Source organism: Scyliorhinus canicula, chromosome 17 (assembly GCF_902713615.1).
Source record: "Scyliorhinus canicula chromosome 17, sScyCan1.1, whole genome shotgun sequence".
Taxonomy (NCBI): Eukaryota; Metazoa; Chordata; class Chondrichthyes; order Carcharhiniformes; family Scyliorhinidae; genus Scyliorhinus; species Scyliorhinus canicula.
Window position 1 is genome coordinate 123,535,598 of NC_052162.1, and position 23,022 is coordinate 123,558,619.

The window sequence follows — 23,022 nt, forward strand, 5'->3', positions numbered from 1 at the left end:
TATGCTCCAAGTGACAGTTTTTTGAATAAATCAGGAAGCCTCAGCTGAGAATTTTAAACCAATAAGGCGTTAGACCATTGATAAGAATTTCTTTAAGAATAAAGTTTCATGACTAAAGTTTGTTCTGTATTCATACTTTAAGAAATTCTGAACCATCTATTGATTTCCTAATATTTTCTTATATTTTTGTTTAACTCTTTATTATGTTTTGATCTGAATTCTGATTTATTTTAATGTAAGAAAATCAAGGTGGATAATTAGCAATAAAGTTGTAATTTTGGACACCTCCAATCAACCAGATCTTGGGATCATTTTTGAAGATAAAATAAGAGTTCTTATCACTCATAGTTGCCAAAATAAGTGGAACCCAGAGGTTTGGGAACTTGTTTTAGAATTCAGCCAAGGAGGATCAAGAAACTCATGAAGAGAAAATAGAATATGAGTGCAGACTGTCTAGAAACATAAAAAACGACTGATAAAGCTCCTATAGGAATATGAAAAGGAAAAGATTTGCAAAGACCAATGTGGGTCCATTCCAGGCAGAGACAGGAGAGTTTATAATGGGGAACAATGAAATCGCAGAGAAACTAAACAATGTGTGTCTGTCTTCATGGAGGACATGAAATCGGCCCAAAGGCCCGAGAGAACCAAGGGACTAGTGAGCACGAGCAACTGAGATTCGTATTAGTGAAAAAGTAGCACTGGAGAAATTAATGTGGTTGAAAGTTAATAAATCCCCAAAAGCTGCTGCTCTACATCCCAGAGTGTTGAAAGAGATGGCTGTAGAGATAGTGGCTACATTGGTGATCGACTTTCAAAATTCTATAGATTCTGGAATGGTTCCTGCAAATTGGAAGGTGGTAAATGTATCCCCACTATTTAAGGAAGGAGAGAGATAAAACGGGGAACCACAGACCCATTAGCCTGACATCAGTAGGAGGGAAAATGCGACAATCTATTATAAAGGATGTGATAACATACGAATTAGGAGCAGGAGTAGGCCACTCGGCCCCTCGAGCCTGCTCCACCATTCAATACGTTCACGGCTAATCTGATTGTAACCTCAACTCCACATTCCCGCTAAACCCCGATAACCTTTCACCCCCTTGCCTATCAAGATTCTATCCAGCTCTGTCTTCAAATATTCAAAGACTCTGCATCCACTGCCCTTTGAGGAAGAGAGTTCCAAAGACTCACAATCCTCAGAGATAAAAGTTCTCTTACGCCTTAAATGGACAAGTTATTACTTTTAAATTGACTCCAATTTCTAGATTCTCCCACAAGAGGAAACATCCTTTCCACATCCACCCTGTCAAGGCCCCTCAGGATCTTATACGGTTCAATCAAGTCACCTAAACTCCATCGGACACAAGCCCAGCCTGTCCAATCATTCCTCATAAGACCAGCCTCCAATTCCAGGTACGAGTCCAGTAAACCTCCTCTGAACTGCTTCCAACACATTGACATCATTCCTTAAATGAGAGCAATACTGTACACACTGCTCCAGATGTGGTCTCACCATTGTCCTGTGTAACTGAAGCATAACCTCCCTACTTTTGTATTCAATTCCCCTCACAATAAACAATAACGTTCTATTAGCTTTCCTAATTACTTGCTGCACCTGTATACTCGCCTTTTGTGATTCATGCTCTTGGACACCCAGATCCCTCTGAGTCTCAGAGCTCTGAAATCTCTCACCATTTAGACAATAAGCTTTTTTATTCTTCTGGCCAACATGGACAAATTTACATTTTCCCACGTTATTCTCGATTAGGCTTTTCCCACTCAACCTATCTCTATAACTTTGTAACCTCCTTATGTCCTCTTCAGAATTTACTTTCCCACCTATCTTTATATCATAGGAGCAGGAGTTGGTCATTCAACCCATTGAACCTGCTCCACCATTCAATACGATCATGGCTGATCATCCACTTCAATGCCTTTTCCCCCACACTGTCCCCATATCCCTTTGTGTTATTGGGATTTAGAAATCTGTCAGTTGGGTGGCACAGTGGTTAGCACTGCTGCCTCACGGCATCAAGAACCTGGATTCGATCCTGGCCCCGGGTCACTGTCCGTGTGGAGTTTGCACATTCTCCTCGTGTCTTGTGGGTCTCAGCCCCACAACCCAATTAGTTGTGCAGCATAGGTGAATTGGCCTCACTACACTGCCCCTTAATTGGAAATAAATAATTGGGTACTCTTCAAATTATTAAACAAAAAAAAGGTCAGTCTCAGCTTTAAACACACTCAGTGACTGAGCTCCCACAGCCCTCTGGGGTAGAGAATTCCAAAGATTCACAACCCTCTGAGTAAAGAAATGTCTCCTCCGAGACCCGTCCTAAGTGGCTTCCCCCTTATTTTGAAATTGTGTCCCCTGGTTCCAGACTCTCCAACCAGGGGAAACATCTCACCTGCACCCACCCTGTCTATTCCTTTATGGATTTTGTAGGTTTCAATGAAATCCCCTCTCATTCCTTGAAACACTAGAAAAAAAGAGACCTAGTTTCCCCAATCTCTCTTCACAGGACAGTCCTGCCAAACCCGGAACAAGTCTGGTGAAATTTTGTTGCTGTTCCTCTGTGGCAATACCTTTCCTAAGGTAAGGGGAGTAAAACTGCACACAGTACTCCAGCTGTGGTCTAAGCATTTCATAATGATCGATGTCAAGGCCACCGGATGGTGTTCATTGAGGCACATTGCCTGGTTCTTCTTTGGCCCCGGTATGATGGTGGTCTTCTTGAAGCAGGTGGGAACCTCGGAACGGAGTATGGAGAGGTTGAGGATGTCCGCGAACACACCCGCCAGTTGGTCTGTGCAGGATCTGGGTGCACGACCAGGGATCCCGAAGGACCTGTCGCATTCCGAGGGTTCACTTTCAAGAAGGCCAATCTGAATTTGGAGGCTGTGATGGTGGGTATGGGTGTGACCAAGGCTCCTGGGGCAGTTTGTTGGTTTCCTGCTCGAAATAAGCAGAGAATGCATTGAGTTTGTCGGGGAGGGCTGCGCTGTTGCTGAAGACTCTACTCGGCTTTACTTTGCACCCATGTTATTTAAACCGTGCCACAACCAACGAGAGTCCATGTCGTTAATCTGTGTTTCTAGCTTAGTCTGGGATTGTCTCTTGGAGTCAGTGATGGCTTTGCGGAGGTCACACCGAGATCTTTTGATTAGGTCAGGGTCGCCTGTCTTGAACTCCTCAGACATGGCCTTCTGTAGGGAGTGTATCTCCCGATTAAACCATGGTTTCTGATTGGGTAACGGACATACTACCTTCTTTGACACACAATCTTCTGCATACTTACTGATGAAGTCTGTGACGGTGCTGGCAAACTCGTTTAGGTTCGCTGCTGAGTTCTTGAATATGGACCAGTCCACTGACTCCAAGCAGTCGCTTAGGAGCTCCTCTATTGCCTCGGACCAGTGTTGCACAACCTTCTTTTTTTTTTTTTAATTTAGATTACCCAATTATTTTTTCCAAATTAAGGGGCAATTTAGAGTGGCCAATCCACCTACTCTGTACATTTTTGGGTTGTGGGGGCGAAACCCACGCAGACACGGGGAGAATGTGCAAACTCCACACGGACAGTGACCCAGAGCCGGGATCGAACCTGGGACCTCAGCGCCGTGAGGCGGCTGTGCTAACCACTAGGCCACCGTGCTGCCCTTTGCACAACCTTCTTAACCAAATTCTCCAGTTTAAGTTTCTGCTTGTATGCCGGGAGAAGGAGCGCCATCTTGTGGTCCGATTTTCCGAAGTGCGGTCAGGGGATAGATCATCAGGCGCCCTTGATGTTTGTGCAGCAGTGGTCAAGGATGTTGGGGCCCCTGTTGGGACAGAAGATGTGTAGGTGGAATTTTGGCAGTACGCTCTTGAGGTTGGCCTGGTTAAAGTCCCCGGCCACAATGAACAAGGCCTCCGGGTATTCTGCTTCATTGTTATTTATAGCGGTTACAATTCATCAAGCGACTTCTTCACTTCCGCCTGGGGTGGGATGTAGACCGCTGTGATGATGGCAGAAGTGAACTCCGTGGAAGGTAATATGGACGGTACTTCACAGTCGGGTATTCCAGGTCCGGGGAGCAGTAGTTCGCCAGGGTCGCCACATCCGAGCACCAGAGGAGGAATTGATGAGAAGACAAATCCCTCCACCCACTCCACATTCAGTCCTGGATGTGATTAACAGCAGGAATAACAGCAGAATCTAACCCGTCCTCACTTGTGAACCCTTTGATGTCTCAGCATGTTGGATGACTGAGTGAATCTCTCCCCACAGTGAGAGCAGGTGAATGGCCTCTCCCCAGTGTGAATTCGCTGGTGTGTCAACAGGGCAGATGAATCACGAAATCTCCTCCCACAACCAGAGCAGGTGAACTTGCTGTTGTCTCCGCAATGTGGATGATGTTTGAAACCTCTTTGTGCAGAGAGCAGTTGAACAGTTTCTCCTCAGTGTGAATGCGCTGGTGGGACATCAGTAGCCGAGAGCTTTTAAACCCACTCCCACAGTTGGAGCATTTAAAGGATCTCTCATTGGTGTGAGTGACATTGTGGCTCAGCAAGTGATGGCCGAGTTAATATTTTCCCAGTTGGAGAGGTGAACGGGCTCTCCCCGGTGTGGCCTCGCTCATGTTTCATCAGGTTAGATGAGGTTCTAAAGCTCTTTGTGCAGTGAGAGCAGCTGAACGGTCTCTCCTCAGAGTGAATGCGCTGGTGGGACATTAGTCGCTGTGAGCTTTTGAAACCCCTCCTGCAGTCAGAGCATTTAAAGGGCCTGCTCGCGGTGTGAGTGACATTGTGTTTCCGCAGGCTGGATAATTCATTGAATCCCTTATCACACACAGTGCAGATAAATGGCTTCTCCCCGGTATGAACTCGCTGGTGTGTCTGCAGGTTGGAGAACCGAGCGAATCCCTTATCACACACAGTGCAGATGAACGGCCTCTCCCCGGTGTGAACTCGTTCGTGTCTCCGCAGGTTGCCAATGTCAGTGAATCCCTTTTCACACTGAGAGCAGGTGAAAGGCCTCTCTCCAGTGTGAACTCGTTCGTGTGTTCGCAGGTTGCCAATGTCAGTGTATCTCTTTTCACACTGAGAGCAGGTGAAAGGCCTCTCTCCAGTGTGAACACGTTCGTGTCTCCGCAGTTTGCCAATGTCAATGAATCTCTTTTCACACTGAGAGCAGGTGAAAGGCCTCTCTCCAGTGTGAACACGTTCGTGACTCCGCAGGTTGCCAAGGGCAGTGAATCTCTTTTCACACTGAGAGCAGGTGAATGGCCTCTCCCCAGTGTGAACACGTTCATGTATCCGCAGGTTGCCAATGGCAGTGAATCTCTTTTCACACTGAGAGCAGGTGAACGGCCTCTCCCCGGTGTGAACTCGTTCGTGTTTCCGCAGGGTGCCAATCTCACTGAATCTCTTTTCACACTGAGAGCAGGTGAAAGGCCTCTCTCCAGTGTGAACACGTTCGTGTGTTCGCAGGTTGCCAATGTCAGTGTATCTCTTTTCACACTGAGAGCAGGTGAAAGGCTTCTCTCCAGTGTGAACACGTTCGTGTCTCCGCAGTTTGCCAATGTCAATGAATCTCTTTCACACTGAGAGCAGGTGAAAGGCCTCTCTCCAGTGTGAACACGTTCGTGACTCCGCAGGTTGCCAAGGGTAATGAATCTCTTTTCACACTGAGAGCAGGTGAATGGCCTCTCCCCAGTGTGAACACGTTCGTGTATCCGCAGGTTGCCAATGGCAGCGAATCCCTTTTCGCACTGAGAGCAGGTGAAAGGCCTCTCTCCAGTGTGAACTCGTTCGTGTCTCCGCAGGCTGTCAATGGCAGTGAATCTCTTTTCACACTGAGAGCAGGTGAATGGCCTCTCCCCAGTGTGAACACGTTCGTGTCTCCGCAGGCTGCCAATGGCAGCGAATCCCTTTTCGCACTGAGAGCAGGTGAAAGGCCTCTGTCCAGTGTGACTGCGTTGATGCATTTCCAGCAGGCATGGGGCTGTGAATCCCTTCCCACAATCCTCACATTTCCATGGTTTCTCCATGGTCTGGGTGATCTTGTGTCTCACCACGTTGGACGATCAGTTGAAGCTTCGTCCACACACAGAACACCTATACAGTCTCTCCCTGCTGCGAATGGTGTAGTATTTTTTCAGGCTGTGTAACTGGTTAAAGCTCTTTCTGCAGTCAGTGCTCTGTAACAATCTCACACGGGTGTGTGTGTCTCGGTGGCTTTTCCAGGCACACTGATATTTAAAATCTCTTGAAGCAGACAGAATAGACAAACATTTCTCCTTCTAGATTCAAAGGCAGATGATCCCAAGACTCGAGTGACTCAGTCAGTTCTTGACCGGATATTTAGTAAGAGATATCGGCCTCAAAGTCCTCTCGTTCGAACTTCCTGCAATCAGATTTTACAATAGTAATCATTGTCAGTACAGGATAGAAACTCAGAACAGACAATTCTAGTTTCCATCGAACATTCTTCCTCTCTCTTTCCCTGAAATGCTCTAAATCTCCATCCCACACACTCTCCCTCCAGTCTCACTCTGCTGTATCTAATATTCACCCTCCCAATTCTCCTGACGGTGCTTATTCAGGCTGATTGACAGATCCTTGCTCACTGCTTCCTGTCCTGGCCACAGAGACCTGAAAATCTTCATGCAGGCTGCCAGACAGATATATGTCTATATTACTGGATGAAAAATGTGTGTAATATACAGACTGTATTCACTTACTTTCCCTCCCAATTTTCCTGAAGGTGCTGATCAACAAATCTAAACTCACTAAAACCTGTACAAGAGGAGAGAATCTCCATATAAGGACATTTACTGATTAGAGATAGGGAAATTCTGAGGAAGAATTTTATTTAGTCATGGAGTGGACAGGACAGGGAACTCACTGCCCACAAGGGTTGTGGAAGTCGAGATGATCAATAATTTAAAATAAAATAGGATGGTCACTTGAAGAAAATAAACTTGCAGGGGAACAGGTATATCGGGGGGGAATGGGACTGACTGGATTGCTGTACAGAGAGTCAGCATTGACTTGAGTTCCCAAATGGATTCTGTCAGTGCTGCAATGACTGTATGACTGGAAATATATAATGTAGGTACAGTACTATATTACAAAACTAGAACTAATAATACATGTATTTATTACAGAACCATCAATAATATATATAATACATACCATATAACACTCGACATATCTCTGTCTGATATTAAATTTTTAAAAATTAATTTACGGGATGTGGACAATGCTGGTTAGGCCAGCATTTATTGCCCATCCCCAGTTACCCGTCCGAAGTAGTGGTGAGTTGCCTTCTTGAACTGCTGCAGTCCTTGAGGTGTAGGTACATCCCCGGTGCTGGTTTTAAATTTTTTAAAAATAAATTTAAAGTACCCAATTCATTTTTTTCCAATTAAGGGGCAATTTAGTATGGCCAATCCACCTACCCTGCACATCTTTGGGTTTGAGAGCGAAACCCACGCAAACACAGGGAGAATGTGCAAGCTCCACATGGACAGTGACCCAGAGCAGGGATTGAGCCTGGGACCTCGGCGCCATGAGGCAGCAGCACTAACCACCATGCTGCCCTACATCCCCTGTGCTGTTAGGGAGGGAATTCCAGGATGTTGCCCCAGGGACAGTGAATGAACGGCAATATATTTCCAAGTCAGGGGGGTGTGTAACTTGGAAGCGAACCTCCAGGTGGTGAGATTCCCAGGTATGTGCTGCTCTTGTCCTTCCAGATGATAGTGGTTGTGGGTATGGAAGGTGCTGTCTGAGGAACCTTTATGAGTTACTGCAGTGTATCTTGGAGATGGTATACACGGCTGCTACTGTTTGTCAGTGGTGGAAGGTTTGAATGTTTGTGGAAGGGGGTGCAATCAATCAGGCTGCTTTGTCCTGGATACTGTCGAGCTTCTTGCGTGTTGTTGGAGCTGCACTCATCCAGCAAAGTGGAGCGTATTCCATTACACTCCTGACTTGTGCTTGTATATGTCTGGTGGACAAGCTTTGGGGTATCAGGTGGTGTATTACCCGCTGTAGGATTCCCAGAATTTGACCTGCCCTGGGAGCTACAGTATTAACATGGCTAGTCCAGTTCAGTTTCTGATCAATGGTAACCCCCAGGATGTTGGTTGTGGGGGATTCAGCGATGGCAGTGCCACTGAATGTCAAGGGGTGTTGGTTAGATCCTCTCTTGTAGGAGATGGTCATTGCCTGGCACTAGTGTAGCACAAATGTAACTTGCCACTTATTAGGCCAAGCCTTGACATTGTCCAGGTCTTACTGAATTTGGACATGGACTGCTTCATTATCTGAGGAGTTGAGAATGGTGCTGAACATTGTGCAGTCATCTGCAAACATCACCACTTCTCACCTTATGATGGAAGGGAGATCATTGGTGAAGGAGCTGAAGATGGTTGGACCTCGGACACTGCCCTGAGGAACTCCTGCAGTGATGTCCTGGAGCTGAGATGATTGACCTCCAATCAGCACAACCATCTTCCTTTGTGCCAGGTATGACTCCAACCAGTGGAGAGTTATCCTCTGATTCCCATTGACTCCAGTTTAGCTGGGGATCCTTGATGTCATACTCGGTCAAATGCTGCCTTGATGTCAGGGGCAGTCACCCTCATCTCACTTCTGGCATTCAGCTCTTTCGTCCAAGTTTGAACTAAGGCTGTAATGAGGTCAGGAGCTGAGTGACCCTGGCGGAACCCAAACTGAGCGTCCAGGAGCAGGTTATTGCAGAATAAGTGCCACTTAATAGCAACTTTGATGACTCCTTCCATCACTTTTCTGATGATGACAGTAGACCTACAGAGCAGTAATTGGCTGAGTTGGATTTGCCCTGTTTACTGCCCCCTTAAATGTCAGTCATCTCCTGGCCTTTAATTGTGAACATTAGGAAAGAAATCGTCCTTTTAGCCAGACAAATAAATGTGTCAAGCTGAGGGAGCAAAGGAGGTCAATGTCTTTAAGAGAGAGAGAGACCTGGGCCAAGCTTTCCCGAGTCTGCACCCTCCCTGGATTCACTTTGTTTCCCTTCAGTTGCCGCAAGTGACCAATTGAAGGTGAGAATGAGAAAAGAAATGGAAAGGGGGAGAAAATAAAGTGTTTTACTGACAGATGTTGGAGACAGGAGGAGGTTTAAGTCTGTGTGCAGCTCAAGCTCATTCAGGGTTGGGGGAACAACAGCTTTGAGACAATGGGGAAGCTCCGATTGGCAGAGAAGCAGAGTCCTTCCGGTCCTCCAATCTTCCCATTGCGCACCGCGGGATTGAGCTCATCCTGCACATGCGCTGATTCCCCTCTCCCTGAGACATGCGCAGTCCTGGGTTGGGGAGGGGCTTCTCGCTCTGGCCGGTGCTGTCAGCCGGTTGCCTGGAAACCGTCATGACGATGTGCTGGGGGAGAGGGAACAAAGGGTGGGGGCGGGTTTCTCGTGTCCTCGCGCACAAATGCTGTGACGTCACCGCGCAACGGATTCATTCCTATTGGCTGATTTAGAGGACGAGCTCCTTTGTGATGTCACAATGTGGAGGTAGGACAATGAGTTTCAGACTAAAACTTCCTCTTCTGGGCAACATCTGGGAGCAAATCAATGTCTCTCCCTTTCAGAAGGTCATCAGATATAGGAGCAGAATTAGGCCATTTGGCCCATCGAGTCTGCTCTGCCATTCTGTCATGGCTGTACTCATCCTGGATTTAATTCCACCGTACTGACAGTTCTCCATTACCCTTCAACCCATTACCAATTAAACATCTGTCTTCTATAAATCTGGATTTTGCCCTTTACATAAATTGTGTGACATTCATGGAAGTTGCCAACAGAAGCGTTATTCTCAGTTAAATTCAGCCCTCAGCTCCGTCGCTGCCTGTCATTGACATGAGCAATAGAGAGACAGAAAGGTGCCCGAGGCTCAAATGGGAAGTCAAAACTTGTGACTCGAAACCAACACCTCAACATTTGTCAGTCAAATCCATGTTATTTATACTGGGGTTTTTATTATTAAATTTAGGCACTGGAGGGCCGGGAGGCAAAGGGTGGGGGTTTGAAAGGGTAACTTTCACTTTCTAACTTTGTATTGTCTGTAGTGTCAGCTGTGGATCAGTGGGCAGTTCTCTCACCTCTGAATCAGAAGATTATGGGTTCAAGTCCCAGTCCTCCTCCTCGCAGCACTGAGGGAGTGCTGCACTGTCAGAACAGCTTCTTTCAAATAAGATGTTAAACTGAGGCTCTGTCTGTCCCTATCAGGTGGATGTTAAAGTTCCCACAGCCACTATTTTGAAGAAGAGCAGGGGAGTTTTCCCCGTGTCCTGGTCACTATTTATCCCTCAGTCAACATCACTAAAAACAGATCATCTGCTCATTATCTTTTTTTTGAAATAATTTTTATTCAAAAATTTTGAATTTATACAACAATAACGCACCATAGTAAAATACCAAAAATAACAATAATATTAACAATCATAAACATTTGCCCCACCTCCATGAACAACACAGCATTTTAACAATAATGCAAATTAACACAATATAAAGTTACAGAATAGAAACTACAATAAGGAACACACACACACACACACACACACCCCCCCCTCCCCTACACCCCCCCCCTCCCCCGGGTTGCTGCTACTATTGATCAAGATACCTATCTTTGAGCCAGGAAGTCCAGAAAAGGCTGCCACCGTTTATAGAACCCTTGTATAGATCCACTCAGGGCAAATTTGACCCTTTCCAATTTTATAAATCCCGCCATGTCACTGATCCAGGTCTCCACACTTGGGGGCCTAGCATCCTTCCACTGTAGCAGGACTTCGCGGGCTACTAGGGACGCAAAGGCCAGGACACCGGCCTCTTTCGCCTCCTGCACTCCCGGCTCTACCGCAACTCCAAAAATCGAGAGTCCCCACCCTGGTTTGACCCTGGATCCAACCACCCTCGACACCGTCCCCGCCACCCCTTCCAGAATTCTTCCAGTGCTGGGCATGCCCAGAACATATGGGCGTGGTTCGCTGGACTCCCCGAACATCTGGTGCACCTGTCCTCACCCCCAAAGAACCTACTAATCCTAGTCCCGAACATGTGGGCCCGGTGCAGCACCTTAAATTGGATGAGACTAAGCCTCGCACATGAGGAGGAAGAGTTGACTCTCTCCAAGGCATCCGCCCAAGTCCCGTCCTCTATCTGCTCCCCGAGTTCCTCCTCCCATTTAGCCTTCAGCTCCTCCACTGACGACTCCTCCACCTCCTACATTGCCTTATAGATGTCAGACACCTTCCCCTCTCCGACCCACACCCCCGAAAGCACTCTGTCCATCGTCCCCCGTGAAGGCAGCAGAGGGAATCCCTCTACCTGTTGCCTAGCAAACGCCTTTACCTGCAAGTATCTGAACATGTTCCCTTGGGGAAGCCCAAATTTATCTTCAGTTCCCCCAGGCCCGCAAACCTCCCGCCAATAAACAGGTCCCTCAATTTACTGATGCTCGCCTTTTGCCACCCCCTAAATCCCCCATCCTTGTTCCCCGGGATGAACCGATGGTTGCCACCCAGTGGAGCCTCCATCGAGCCCCCTGTTTCCCCCCGATGCCATCTCCACTGTCCCCAGATTCTTGGGGTCGCCGCCACCACCGGGCTCGTGGTAAACCTCTTAGGAGAGAGCGGCAACGGCGCCGTTACCATGGCACCCAGGCTCATATCTCTACATGACGCCATCTCCATTCTTTTACACGCCGCCCCTCCCCCCTCCATCACCCATTTACGCACCATTGACACATTGGCCGCCCAATAGTACCCCAGAAGGTTGGGCAGCGCCAACCCGCCTCTATCCCTCCCTTGCTCCAGGAACACCCTCTTCACTCTCGGAGTCCCATGTGCCCACACAAAGTTCAAAATACTGCTAGTCACTCTCCTAAAGAAGGCCCTGGGGATAAAGATGGGCAGGCACTGAAAGAGGAACAAGAACCTCGGAAGCACCGTCATTTTGACGGACTGTACCCTCCCCACCAACGACAATGGCAGCATGTCCCACCTCTTGAACTCCTCCTCCATCTGATCTACAAATCTGGTCAAATTATGTTTGTGAAGAGTCCCCCAGTCCCTGGCCACCTGCACCCCCAGGTACCTAAAGCTCTCCCCTGCCCGTCTGAGCGGGAACCTACCAATTACTTCCTCCTGGTCTCCAGGGTGCACCACAAACACCTCACTCTTGCCTAAATTTAATTTGTAACCTGAAAAGGTCCCAAACTCAGCTAGCAGCTCCATCACCCCCGGCATCCCTCCCACCGGGTCCACCACATACAGTAACAGGTCATCGGCATACAACGACACCCTTTGTTCCTCCCCACCTCGCACCAAGCCTCTCCACCTCTCTGAATCCCTCAACGCCATCGCCAGCGGCTCGATTGCCAGTGCAAACAACAAGGGGGACAGGGGGCAACACTGCCTGGTCCCTCGGTAAAGCCGGAAGTACTCCGACCTCCTCCCATTCGTGGCCACGCACGCCATCGGGTCCTCATATAGCAGCCTTACCCATCTAATGAACCCTTCACCAAATCCAAACCTCCCCAACACCTCCCATAGGTACCCCCACTCCACTCTATCGAAGGCCTTCTCTGCATCCAGCGCCACCACTATCTCTGCCTCCCCCTCAATCGCCAGCATCATGATGACATTCAACAATCTCCGCACATTCGTGTTCAGCTGCCTTCCCTTCACAAAACCTGTCTGGTCCTCATGCACAACCCCTGGCACAGTCCTCTATCCTGGTGGCCAGGATTTTTGCCAGCACCTTAGCATCCACGTTGAGGAGAGATATGGGCCTGTATGAACCACACTGCTGGGGGTCCTTGTCCCTCTTTAAAATTAACAAGATCAGCGCCCGCGACATCGTCGGGGGCAAAGTCCCCCCCTCCCACGCTTCATTAAGTGTCCACACCAGCAAGGGGCCCACTAGGTCCACAAATTTTTTATAAAATTCCACCGGGAACCAATCCAGCCCCGGTGCCTTCCCTGACTGCATCTGCCCGATTCCCTTAACTAGCTCCTCCAGCTCAATCGGCGCACCCAACCCCTCCACCTTTTCCTCCTGCACCTTCGGGAAAGTAAGCCTGTCGAGGAACCTCTCCATTCCCCTCCTATCCCCCGTTGGCTCCGACCGGTACAGTTCCCCGTAAAAGTCCTTGAAGACCTCATTCACCTCTCCCCCCTTCCGCACCACATTCCTACTCTTGTCTCTCACTCCAGCAATTTCCTTAGCCGCATCCCGCTTGCGGAGCTGATGAGTCAGCATCCTACTCGCCTTTTCACCATGTTCGTACACTGCCCCTTGTGCCTTCCTCCACTGTGCCTCCACCTTTCTAGTGGTCAGCAAATCAAATTTAGCCTGCAGGCTGCTCCTCTCCCCCAACAGTCCCTCCTCTGGTGCCTCTGCATACCTCCTGTCTACCTCCAGCATCCTTCCCACCAGTCTATCCCTCTCACTCCTCTCGCTCCTCTCCCTGTGTGCCCGGATGGATATCAGCTCCCCACGAATCACTGCTTTCAGGGCTTCCCAGACCACCCCCACCTGAACCTCCCCCGTATCATTCAACTCGAGGTACCCCTCAATACTTGCCCGGACCCTCCTACACACCTCCTCCTCCGCCACAACCCCACATCCAACCGCCACAACGGGCGCTGGTCCCGCACCTCCCCCATCTCCAACTCTATCCAATGCGGAGCGTGGTCGGAGATTGTAATGGCCGAATACTCGGCCTCCTCCACTCTCGGAATCAGTCCCCTACTCACCACGAAGAAGTCTATCCGAGAGTAGACCCTATGTACGTGGGAGAAGAAAGAGTACTCCCGTGCCCTCGGCCTCACAAACCTCCATGGATCCACCCCACCCATCTGGTCCATAAACCCTCTCAGTACCTTGGCCGCCGCCGGCCTCCTACCCGTCCTAGAGCTGGACCGATCCAGTGAAGGATCCAACACCGTATTGAAGTCATGAACACCCATGATCAGACCTCCCGCCTCTAGATCCGGGACCCGTCCCAACATACGCCTCATAAAGCCCGCATCATCCCAATTTGGGGCATACACACTAGCAAGTACCACCGTCTCTCCTTGTAGCCTGCCCCTAACCATAACATACCTACCCCCCTTATCCGCCACCACCTCCGATGCCTCAAACGACACATTTTTCCCCACCAGAATCGCCACTCCCCGGTTCTTCACATGCAACCCAGAGTGGAAAACCTGCCCCACCCATCCCTTCCTCAGATGGACCTGGTCCGCCACCTTCAGGTGGGTCTCCTGAAGCATTGCCACATCTGCATTTAGCCCCTTCAGATGAGCCAGTACCCTCGACCGTGTCACCGGCCCATTCAATCCTCTCACATTCCAGGTGACCAACCGGATCAGAGGGCGTCCCGCCCCCCTCGACTAGCCATAGCCCGTCGACTGCCACGACCAAAGTTAACATGTCGAGTTTGATACCAGTGTAGCGTTACAAGTCGCAACCCTTTGAGTTTACCGATCATGGCTTATCACTTCAATATCTTTGACCTCATGATTCACGGTCAAAAGTACCGCTTCTCCTTTTCGGTGACCTCACGACCCTATCTACTGCTTGATATCCTTTCAAGTTGCCGACCATCTCAAATCACAAACTGTAACTTTATCTTTAAATTCACACACTCTTGCTGAAAATATGGAATTTCCTTAATTATGCCCGACCCGGGCCCCCCTATTCCACATCCTTCCACTACCTCCCCTGCTGCGTTCCTTTTCATGCACTGCTTATTTGTGTCCTGTTCTCTTTTTTTCCTTATTCCTTTTTGTTACTAAAACAGTTGTCTCTGTTTGTTTCTTTATTGCATTTTTATTTGATATAGGGGGCCCACTTCATCAGGGGCCCACTTGCCATCGGGCAAGCTGACACCCTGGCCAGTCCGCCAATGATCCCATCCCACGGTCAGAGCAGAGGAACGGCCTCTCCCCGCTGTGAACTCTCTGGTGATTCAGCAGGTTGTATGAATGATTGAATCGCTTTCCACACTCAGAGCAGATAAATGGCCTCTCCCCGGTGTGAATTCGCTGATGTTTCACCAGAGTGGATGACTGAGTGAATCCCTTCCCACACACGGGACAGTTGAACTGCCTCTCCCCAGTGTGATTGCGCCGATGAGCTTGCAGTTCAGATGGGTATCTGAATATCTTTCCACAAATTAAGGGCAGCAGGGTAGCATGGTGGTTAGCATAAATGCTTCACAGCTCCAGGGTCCCAGGTTCGATTCCCGGCTGGGTCACTGTCTGTGTGGAGTCTGCACGTCCTCCCCCTGTGTGCGTGGGTTTCCTCCGCGTGCTCCGGTTTCCTCCCACAGTCCAAAGATGTGCGGGTTAGGTGGATTGGCCATGCTAAATTGCCCGTAGTGTCCTAATAAAAGTAAGGTTAAGGGGGGGGGGGGGGGGGGGGGGTTGTTGGGTTATGGGTATGGGGTGGATACGTGGGTTTGAGTAGGGTGATCATGGCTCGGCACAACATTGAGGGCCGAAGGGCCTGTTCTGTGCTGTACTGTTCTATTCTATTCTATCTCCACATTTATATGGTCTCTCTCCAGTGTGAATGTGCTTGTGTTGCAACAGGCCAGAAAATCGTCTGTAGCCTTGTCCACACTCAGAGCACGTGTCCGGTTTCTCCCCATTGTAAACGCTGCTTTTTCCTTCCATGTTCAAAATCTGATGATACTGACCTGATGATGAATTGGGCGACTCTGTCAGATCCTGATGTGAGGTTCAAGTTTCCCGACTGCAAATCCTCCCCTTCGAACACCCTGTGAAATTGATTTGAAACAGAAAAAAAGGGAGTGAGAGAGAATCCAGAAAAACAGAATGGCAGGTTGTGAAATTGAGCTGAATGAATCTGGTCATTTGTGGGGCCGGCACTTGGAAAAGTGACAAAAACTGCTGGATTGTTATAAAAACACAACTGGTTCGCTGATGTCCTCAGGGAAGGGAAGTTGCCACCTGGTCTGGGCCTACACAAGACTCTGGGGGAGAGAGGGAGAATGTCTCGCTGAGTATCCGCCTCACTCAATTTACACCCACTCAAATAATAATCTGGCTTCCTATTTTTACTACTGAAGCAGATCACTTCAATTTTATCCATATGATACTGCATCTGACATTCATGTGCCCTCTCACTCAGCCTGTCCAAATCCTGCTGAAGCATCACTGCATCCTCCTCACAGCTCACCCTCCCACCCAACTTTGTATTATCTGCAAATTTGGAGACAATACATTTTGCCCTCATCCAAATCATTAATAATGTGAACAGTTGGGGTCCTAGCAGATCACATGCAGTACCCCACTCGTCACTGCCTACCAATCAGAAAAAGACCCATTTATTGCAACTTTTTGCTTCCTATCTGGTAGCAAGCTTTCTACCTTTCTCAAGGCACTACTCTTAATCCCATGCGCTTTAACTTTACATATTAATCCACTATGTGAGACCTTGTCAAAACCTTCTGAAAGTCTAAATGAACCATATCTACCGATTCTCCCTGGTCATCTCTACTAGTTGTATCTTCAAAGAATTCTGGAAGATTTGTGAATCATGATTTTCCTTTCGTAAATCCATGCTGACATTGTCTGATTACAGCACTGCTTTCCAAATGCTGGGAAATCCTTGATAATGGATTCCAGCAACTTCCCTACTACCGACGTTACGCTCATAGTTCCCTGTTTTCTCTCCTCCTCCCTTTAGGGGCTGGTTTAGCACACTGGGCTAAATTGCTGGCTTTTAAAGCAGACCAAGGCAGGCCAGCAGCACTGTTCAATTCCCATCCCAGCCTCCCAGAACAGGTGCCGGAATGTGGCAACTAGGGGCTTTTCACAGTAACTTCATTGAAGCCTACTCGTGACAATAAGCAATTTTAATTTCATTTCATTTTTGAATTGCAGGGTTATATTCATATAGAACATAGAACAGTACAGCACAGAACAGGCCCTTCGGCCCTCAATGTTGTGCCGAGCCATGATCACCCTACTCAAACCCACGTATCCACCCTATACCCGTAACCCAACAACCCCCCCCCTTAACCTTACTTTTATTAGGACACTACGGGCAATTTAGCATGGCCAATCCACCTAACCCGCACATCTTTGGACTGTGGGAGGAAACCGGAGCACCCGGAGGAAACCCACGCACACAGGGGGAGGACGTGCAGACTCCACACAGACAGTGACCCAGCCGGGAATCGAACCTGGGACCCTGGAGCTGTGAAGCATTTATGCTAACCACTATGCTACCCTGCTGCCCCAGCTCACCTCTAATCTGGAAGAACCATCCAGAGTCCAAAACATTTAGGAAAATGCCCACCAATGGATCTATTCTTTCTAGGGCCACTTCCTTAAGTACTCTGGGATAAGATTATCAGGCCCTGGAGATTTGTCCGCCTTCAATCCCATTAATTTCCTCAAAATCATTTCTTGACTAATACTAATTTCCTTCAGCTCGTCACTCAAACTGGTGTTTCTCAGAACTTCCAGTACATTATTGTTTTCCTTTGTGAAGCCGAAGCAAAGTACAACTTTAGTTCCTCAGCTATTTCTTTGTTCTTGGTTATGAATTTCCCTCCCTTCTGATTGTAAGGGGCCTACATTAGTTTTTAGCAATCTTTTTCTCTTTACATACCTATAGAACCCTTTTGTCAATTTTTATGTTTGCTGCTAGTTTACTTTCAAATTGTGTAATCCCTTCTACATCAATTGTAGAATTGTCTGCCTTTGATGAATTAATTTTAAAAAAATCCTTTTTATTCAAATTTTCACAAAATATCAGTCACAGAAAATATTAATAACTGAAAAAACAAAAGGGAACAAACCCCCCCTCCTCCCCCCACCCCGGTATATACAAAAAAGAAGAAATAAATTAACGCCCGTCATTGACAAAGAACACATATACACGTCCCTTCAACCCAAACCACAGAGAAGACCCCCCCACCCTCCCCGGCTGCTGCCGGCCTTTTTCCCTACCGTTCTGCCAGGAAATCTAGGAATGGCTGCCACCTCCTGAAAAACCCCTTCACCGATCCTCTTAGTGCAAATTTCACCCTCTCCAATTTAATAAACCCCACCATATCGTTGATCCAGACCTCCACGCTTGGGGGCCTCGCATCCTTCCACTGAAGAAGAATCCTCCGCCGGGCTACTAGGGACGCAAAGGCCAGAACACCGACATCTTTCACCTCCTGCAATCCCGGCTCCTCTGCAACTCCGAATATTGCGAGCCCCCAGCCCGGATTGACCCTGGATCCTACCACCCTCGACACCGTCCTTGATACACCCTTCCAAAATTCCCCCAGCGCTGGGCATGCCCAGAACATATGGGCATGGTTTGCTGGGCTCCCTGAGCACCTAATACACCGGACCTCGCTCCCAAAGAACCGACTCATCCTCGTCCCGGTCATGTGTGCCCTATGCAGCACCTTGAACTGTATGAGGCTAAGCCTCGCACAAGAAGAGGAGGAGTTCACCCTTCCTAGAGCATCCGCCCACGTCCCCTCCTCAATCTCCTCACCCAGCTCCTCTTCCCTTTTACCCTTCAGCTCCTCCACCGAGGCCTCGTCTACCTCCTGCATCACTTGATACGTTTCCAAAATCCTCCCCTCTACAACCCACACCCCCGAGACCACCCTGTCCTGGACCCCACGCGGCGGCAACAGAGGGAACTCCGCCACCTGCCGCCTGACAAACGCCCTTACCTGCATGTACCTAAAGGTGTTCCCCGGGGGGGAGCCCGAACTTCCCCTCCAGCTCACCCAGGCTCGCAAATTTCCCGTCTATAAACAGGTTGATCCTACAACCTTCTGACTCAGAGGTGAGAGAGCTGCCCACTGAGCCACTGCTGACACTATAGAACATAAGACATAGAACATAGAACAGTACAGCACAGAACAGGCCCTTCGGCCCTCGATGTTGTGCCGAGCAATGATCACCCTACTCAAACTCACGTATCCACCCTATACCCGTAACCCAACAACTCCCCCTTAACCTTACTTTTTAGGACACTATGGGCAATTTAGCATGGCCAATCCACCTAACCCGCACATCTTTGGACTGTGGGAGGAAACCGGAGGAAACCCATGCACACACGGGGAGGACGTGCAGACTCCGCACAGACAGTGACCCAGCCGGGAACCGAACCTGGGACCCTGGAGCTGTGAATCATTGATGCTAACCACTATGCTACCGTGCTGCCCTAAACTACCCTAGACTCTGGGCGAGATTCTCCAGCTTTGTTGCGCTCTCGATCAAGAGTAACAAAGCCGCTGAATAGCGGGAAATGCCAAAAACGAGATCCGTGCCGGGTGCCAAACAGTTTACGATGCAACCAGCCCGTTCCCCTTGGCGAAATCAGGATCTTGCCAGAGCGAGGCGAGAAACCAATCACCACTACTTCAGCCCCATTTCCATACAATTAACGAGACACCCCCCAGATCCAACGGCCTCCCATCAGTCAGCGGCCTCCCCAGCAAGTGCTCACGCTGGCACCGATTAGTATTTCTTTTGAAAAGCTTGAACCAGGCAGAAGGCCTCCTGTGGTGAACCGAGGAGGTGAGCAGCCATCTTTGCTCACAGGCAAAGAGCCCGGGGGCGCTGGGCATGCTGCCCCAGTACTCGGGGGGTGGGGGACCTTCCGCAGGGGTGGGTCACCATGGGGTAGGGTGGGGAAGGCTCTGGGGGTGGCAACCACTCGGGCACCACCATGCCAACCCCTGGATCATGTGTTCCCATTCCGGGGGTAACCCTTGTCCCTGCCCGTCTACCCCAACGACCACCCGTAACCCCCACCAACTGCTGAGGCGTCTGGCTGTGTGGCTGAAGGCTATTGCTGATAGGGAATGGGCAATTGTGACCCTTTAAAGTGAGCCCTTCACAGATGCCTAGTGGATTCCCATGGGTGGGCAGGCCTTGTAGCATGTGGGAGTCATTGCCGAGCATTTCATTCAAACCTTGATGCCTGGACACTGTGCCTGAACACTGCGGGAGGCAAGAGCATACACATAGCATCCGCACACCCAAGGGATGGGACAGAGCCTCAGGGACATGCCCACGGCCAGAGGGTGGGTGGGTGCCACGTCGGGTGGTGGGGGGGGAATGCCTGGAGAGATTGGCAAAAGGACCGGGGGTCAGCCCGCATTGCAGAAGAAGGTGACAGGCGTCACAATGTCATGATGTTTGTGCAAAGAGGTGTTTATTGTGCTGTACATTATCCCACTCCTGGTGGTGGTGCCCCCCAAACCCCCGCGCCCAGTGCCCCCCCCCCCACCCCCGCGCCCAGTGCCCCCCCCACCCCCGTGCCCAGTGCCCCCCCCCACCCCCACACCCAGTGCCCTCAGTGATCCTCGACGTGCCTGGCCCTCCTCGCTCTAACACTATGTCTCGCTGTGACCAACGTTGATGAAACTCCACAGGCGTGACTGACGCTCATTCAAGTGTCTGTCTGAAACCGCGCACCAGGGACTGAACGCAGGCCGACCATTTTGGTTGAAGCTACTCTGATGTGACTGACGGATTAGTAGCGGCGGATGTGGGGCAACGCTCACTCGAGTGTCTGGTTGAAGCCGCATAGTTCACTGCATTTTCTTTCCCTTTGTCTATTTGTTATATTTCTCCCTCCATCGTGTCAGAAAATAAATAAATAAATAATGCCGAATACAAAAAGAAAGGGAATGTTCCGGGTTCTGATTGAGGAGCCGTGAGCTCCATCACAGGGTTCATAGCGGAACATCAATCTCAGTTAATGCAGAAAGATGGTTGGGACCCAGACCTTACGGCTGGGGAACAGGAAAGCTGGCGGATGGGTCAGAAGAAGGATAGAGAACAAAAGGGGTAATAATTATGAGCAGCCTATATTTAGTGAATAATTAGACAAAGGAATGAGACAATCCAGCCCAGCCGGTGGCTGCAGTTTGCAGCAACACAGTTGGGCAGATAGGGTGGGGCCGCCCCAGTGGATAAAACACAATCACCAACCGCCCTTGGGCCGAGGATACTGAGCCTCATCTCCCTGTGGCCAGAACCAATAGATATTGAGAATTGAAGGAAAAGGAGAGACATTTAGTAAACCCACAGGGTAAGGCTAATCCTGAAGGAACACAAATTTGCTGAGGAATGGCAATGGTGTCACTTTACCTGCCTGAAGACACAGGAAACTGAGCGATAATTCAGCTGGACGGTTGGAAATGAAATCCAGGCTTGTGTCTCAAAGGAAAACTCTGTCTGTGAAAAAGCATTTTTGCAAACATTAAGCCAAGGTCATTCAAAGCAAGTTGATAAGGACAAGTACAGCTCCTCCTGCGATTACCAAGGGGGAGGCTGCCCTAAACATTCAGTCATATATCCTCCCCTCCCTTGTACTGGTGAGTTAGCAACAGTTATAGTTAAAAATGTAACAAATGAATTTACTGTTCCATTTGAGATGCTAATTAGAGTTCTTTTAATTGGGTTTAGTTCTAAAAAAATGTTTACAATTAGTTTGCATAGGAAACTAAACTTCATCTAATGTGAAACTCTGATTTGAAAAAAATCAAACCGCTAGGATTCAATGAGATAGGTTTGAAAGTAAGCAGCCCATGTTTAGGTCAGTCTGTTCCAAAACAAAGATAAGCCGAGTTTGGCAGCCAATCCAATTTTAACTCCCCAGTACATTTGGGTGATAAAACATGTTGAGAGTCAGTTTTTCTTAAAATAGTTTTTTATTCTCCTCTTTTCTCCCAAATTTACACCCACCAACAATAATCAGAAACAAATATGTCAATCCCCATTTCAATAAGAACGATCCCATCCTCCCATCAAACCCCAAACATTAGCTCACATGTTCACATAAACAAATGACAAAAGGAATGAGGAATCATCCATAGTCGCCATTAACACACACACCGCCCCTCCCCCAACCCTCTCACCCACACGGCCCAACTAATGTTCAATGTTATCCAGTTCTTGAAAGTGCATAATGAATAATGCTCATGAATTGTAGAACCCCTCCATCCTTCCCCTCAGTTCAAACTTAACCTTCTCAAGAGTCAAGAATTCCAACAGGTCCCCCCGCCACGCCAGGGCACAGGCTGGAGAGGCTGCTGTCCAACCCATCAGGATCTGCCTTCGGGCGATCAACGAGGCGAAGGCTACAACATCTGCCTCCGCACCCGTTTCCAACCCTGGCCAGTCCGACACCCCGAATATGGCCTCCTGGGGGCCCGGGTCCAGTTTCACATCCACTACTTTAGAAATTACCCTCAAAACTTCCTTCCAGTACTCCCCTAGCTTTGGACAGGACCAAAACATATGAACGTGATTAGCGCCCCCCCCGCAAAGTTCACACACATCCTCTACTCCTTCAAAAGAATCGGCTCATCCTCGCCCTCATAAGGTATGCTCTGTATACCACCTTCAGCTGTATCAGCCCCAACCTCGCGCACAAGGTGGAGGCATTCACTCTCCGGGGCACCTCACACCGGAACCCCTCCTCCACACCCTCTCCCAATTCTTCCTCCCACGTTGCTTTGATCCCCTCCAGTGATGCCTTCTCCTCTTCCGAAATAGCTCTGTAATCGGCTGACACTGCCCCCTTCTCCAGTCCCCTTGTCGTCAGCACCTCCTCCAGCAATGTGGAGGCCGGCTCCACCGGGAGGCTCTGTATCTCCTTTCTGGCAAAATCTCGAATCTGCATAGATCTAAACATTTCTCCCTGCTCCAGCCCATACTTCGCTTCCAGCTCCTTCAGTCCTGCAAACCGACCCCTAAGAAACAAAATCTTTTAGTGTCTTAATCCCCTTCTCTTCCCATTTCCGAAAATTTCCATCCCACCTCCTGGCTCAAATCTGTGGTTCCCCCGAATCGACATTTTCCTTGATCCTGCCTCCAACCCGAAGTGTTGGTAGAACTGTCTCCAAATTCTCAATGAAGCTCTTATTACTGGACTCCCTGAGTATTTCCCCGGAGCTATCGGGAGCGGCGCTGTTGCT

At 49.1% G+C, this 23,022-nt stretch overlaps 1 protein-coding gene and 1 long non-coding RNA gene across 2 annotated transcripts; both read right to left on the minus strand.

The window, feature by feature from the left end:
* Positions 1-3,779: 3,779 nt before the first annotated feature.
* Positions 3,780-5,584, minus strand: LOC119951585 (gastrula zinc finger protein XlCGF7.1-like; the record flags this gene model as incomplete). The annotated part of the gene is made up of 2 exons (XM_038774770.1): positions 3,780-3,828; positions 4,974-5,584. Coding segments are annotated over 2 exons (660 nt in total), but the record flags the coding sequence as incomplete, so codon positions are not given.
* A 221-nt stretch (positions 5,585-5,805) lies between these two features.
* Positions 5,806-21,320, minus strand: LOC119951876. The gene is made up of 3 exons (XR_005457699.1): positions 21,191-21,320; positions 15,745-15,825; positions 5,806-6,395 (listed from the first exon to the last, which is right to left on the minus strand). It is a non-coding gene; the product is annotated as an uncharacterized LOC119951876 (long non-coding RNA).
* Positions 21,321-23,022: the final 1,702 nt, after the last annotated feature.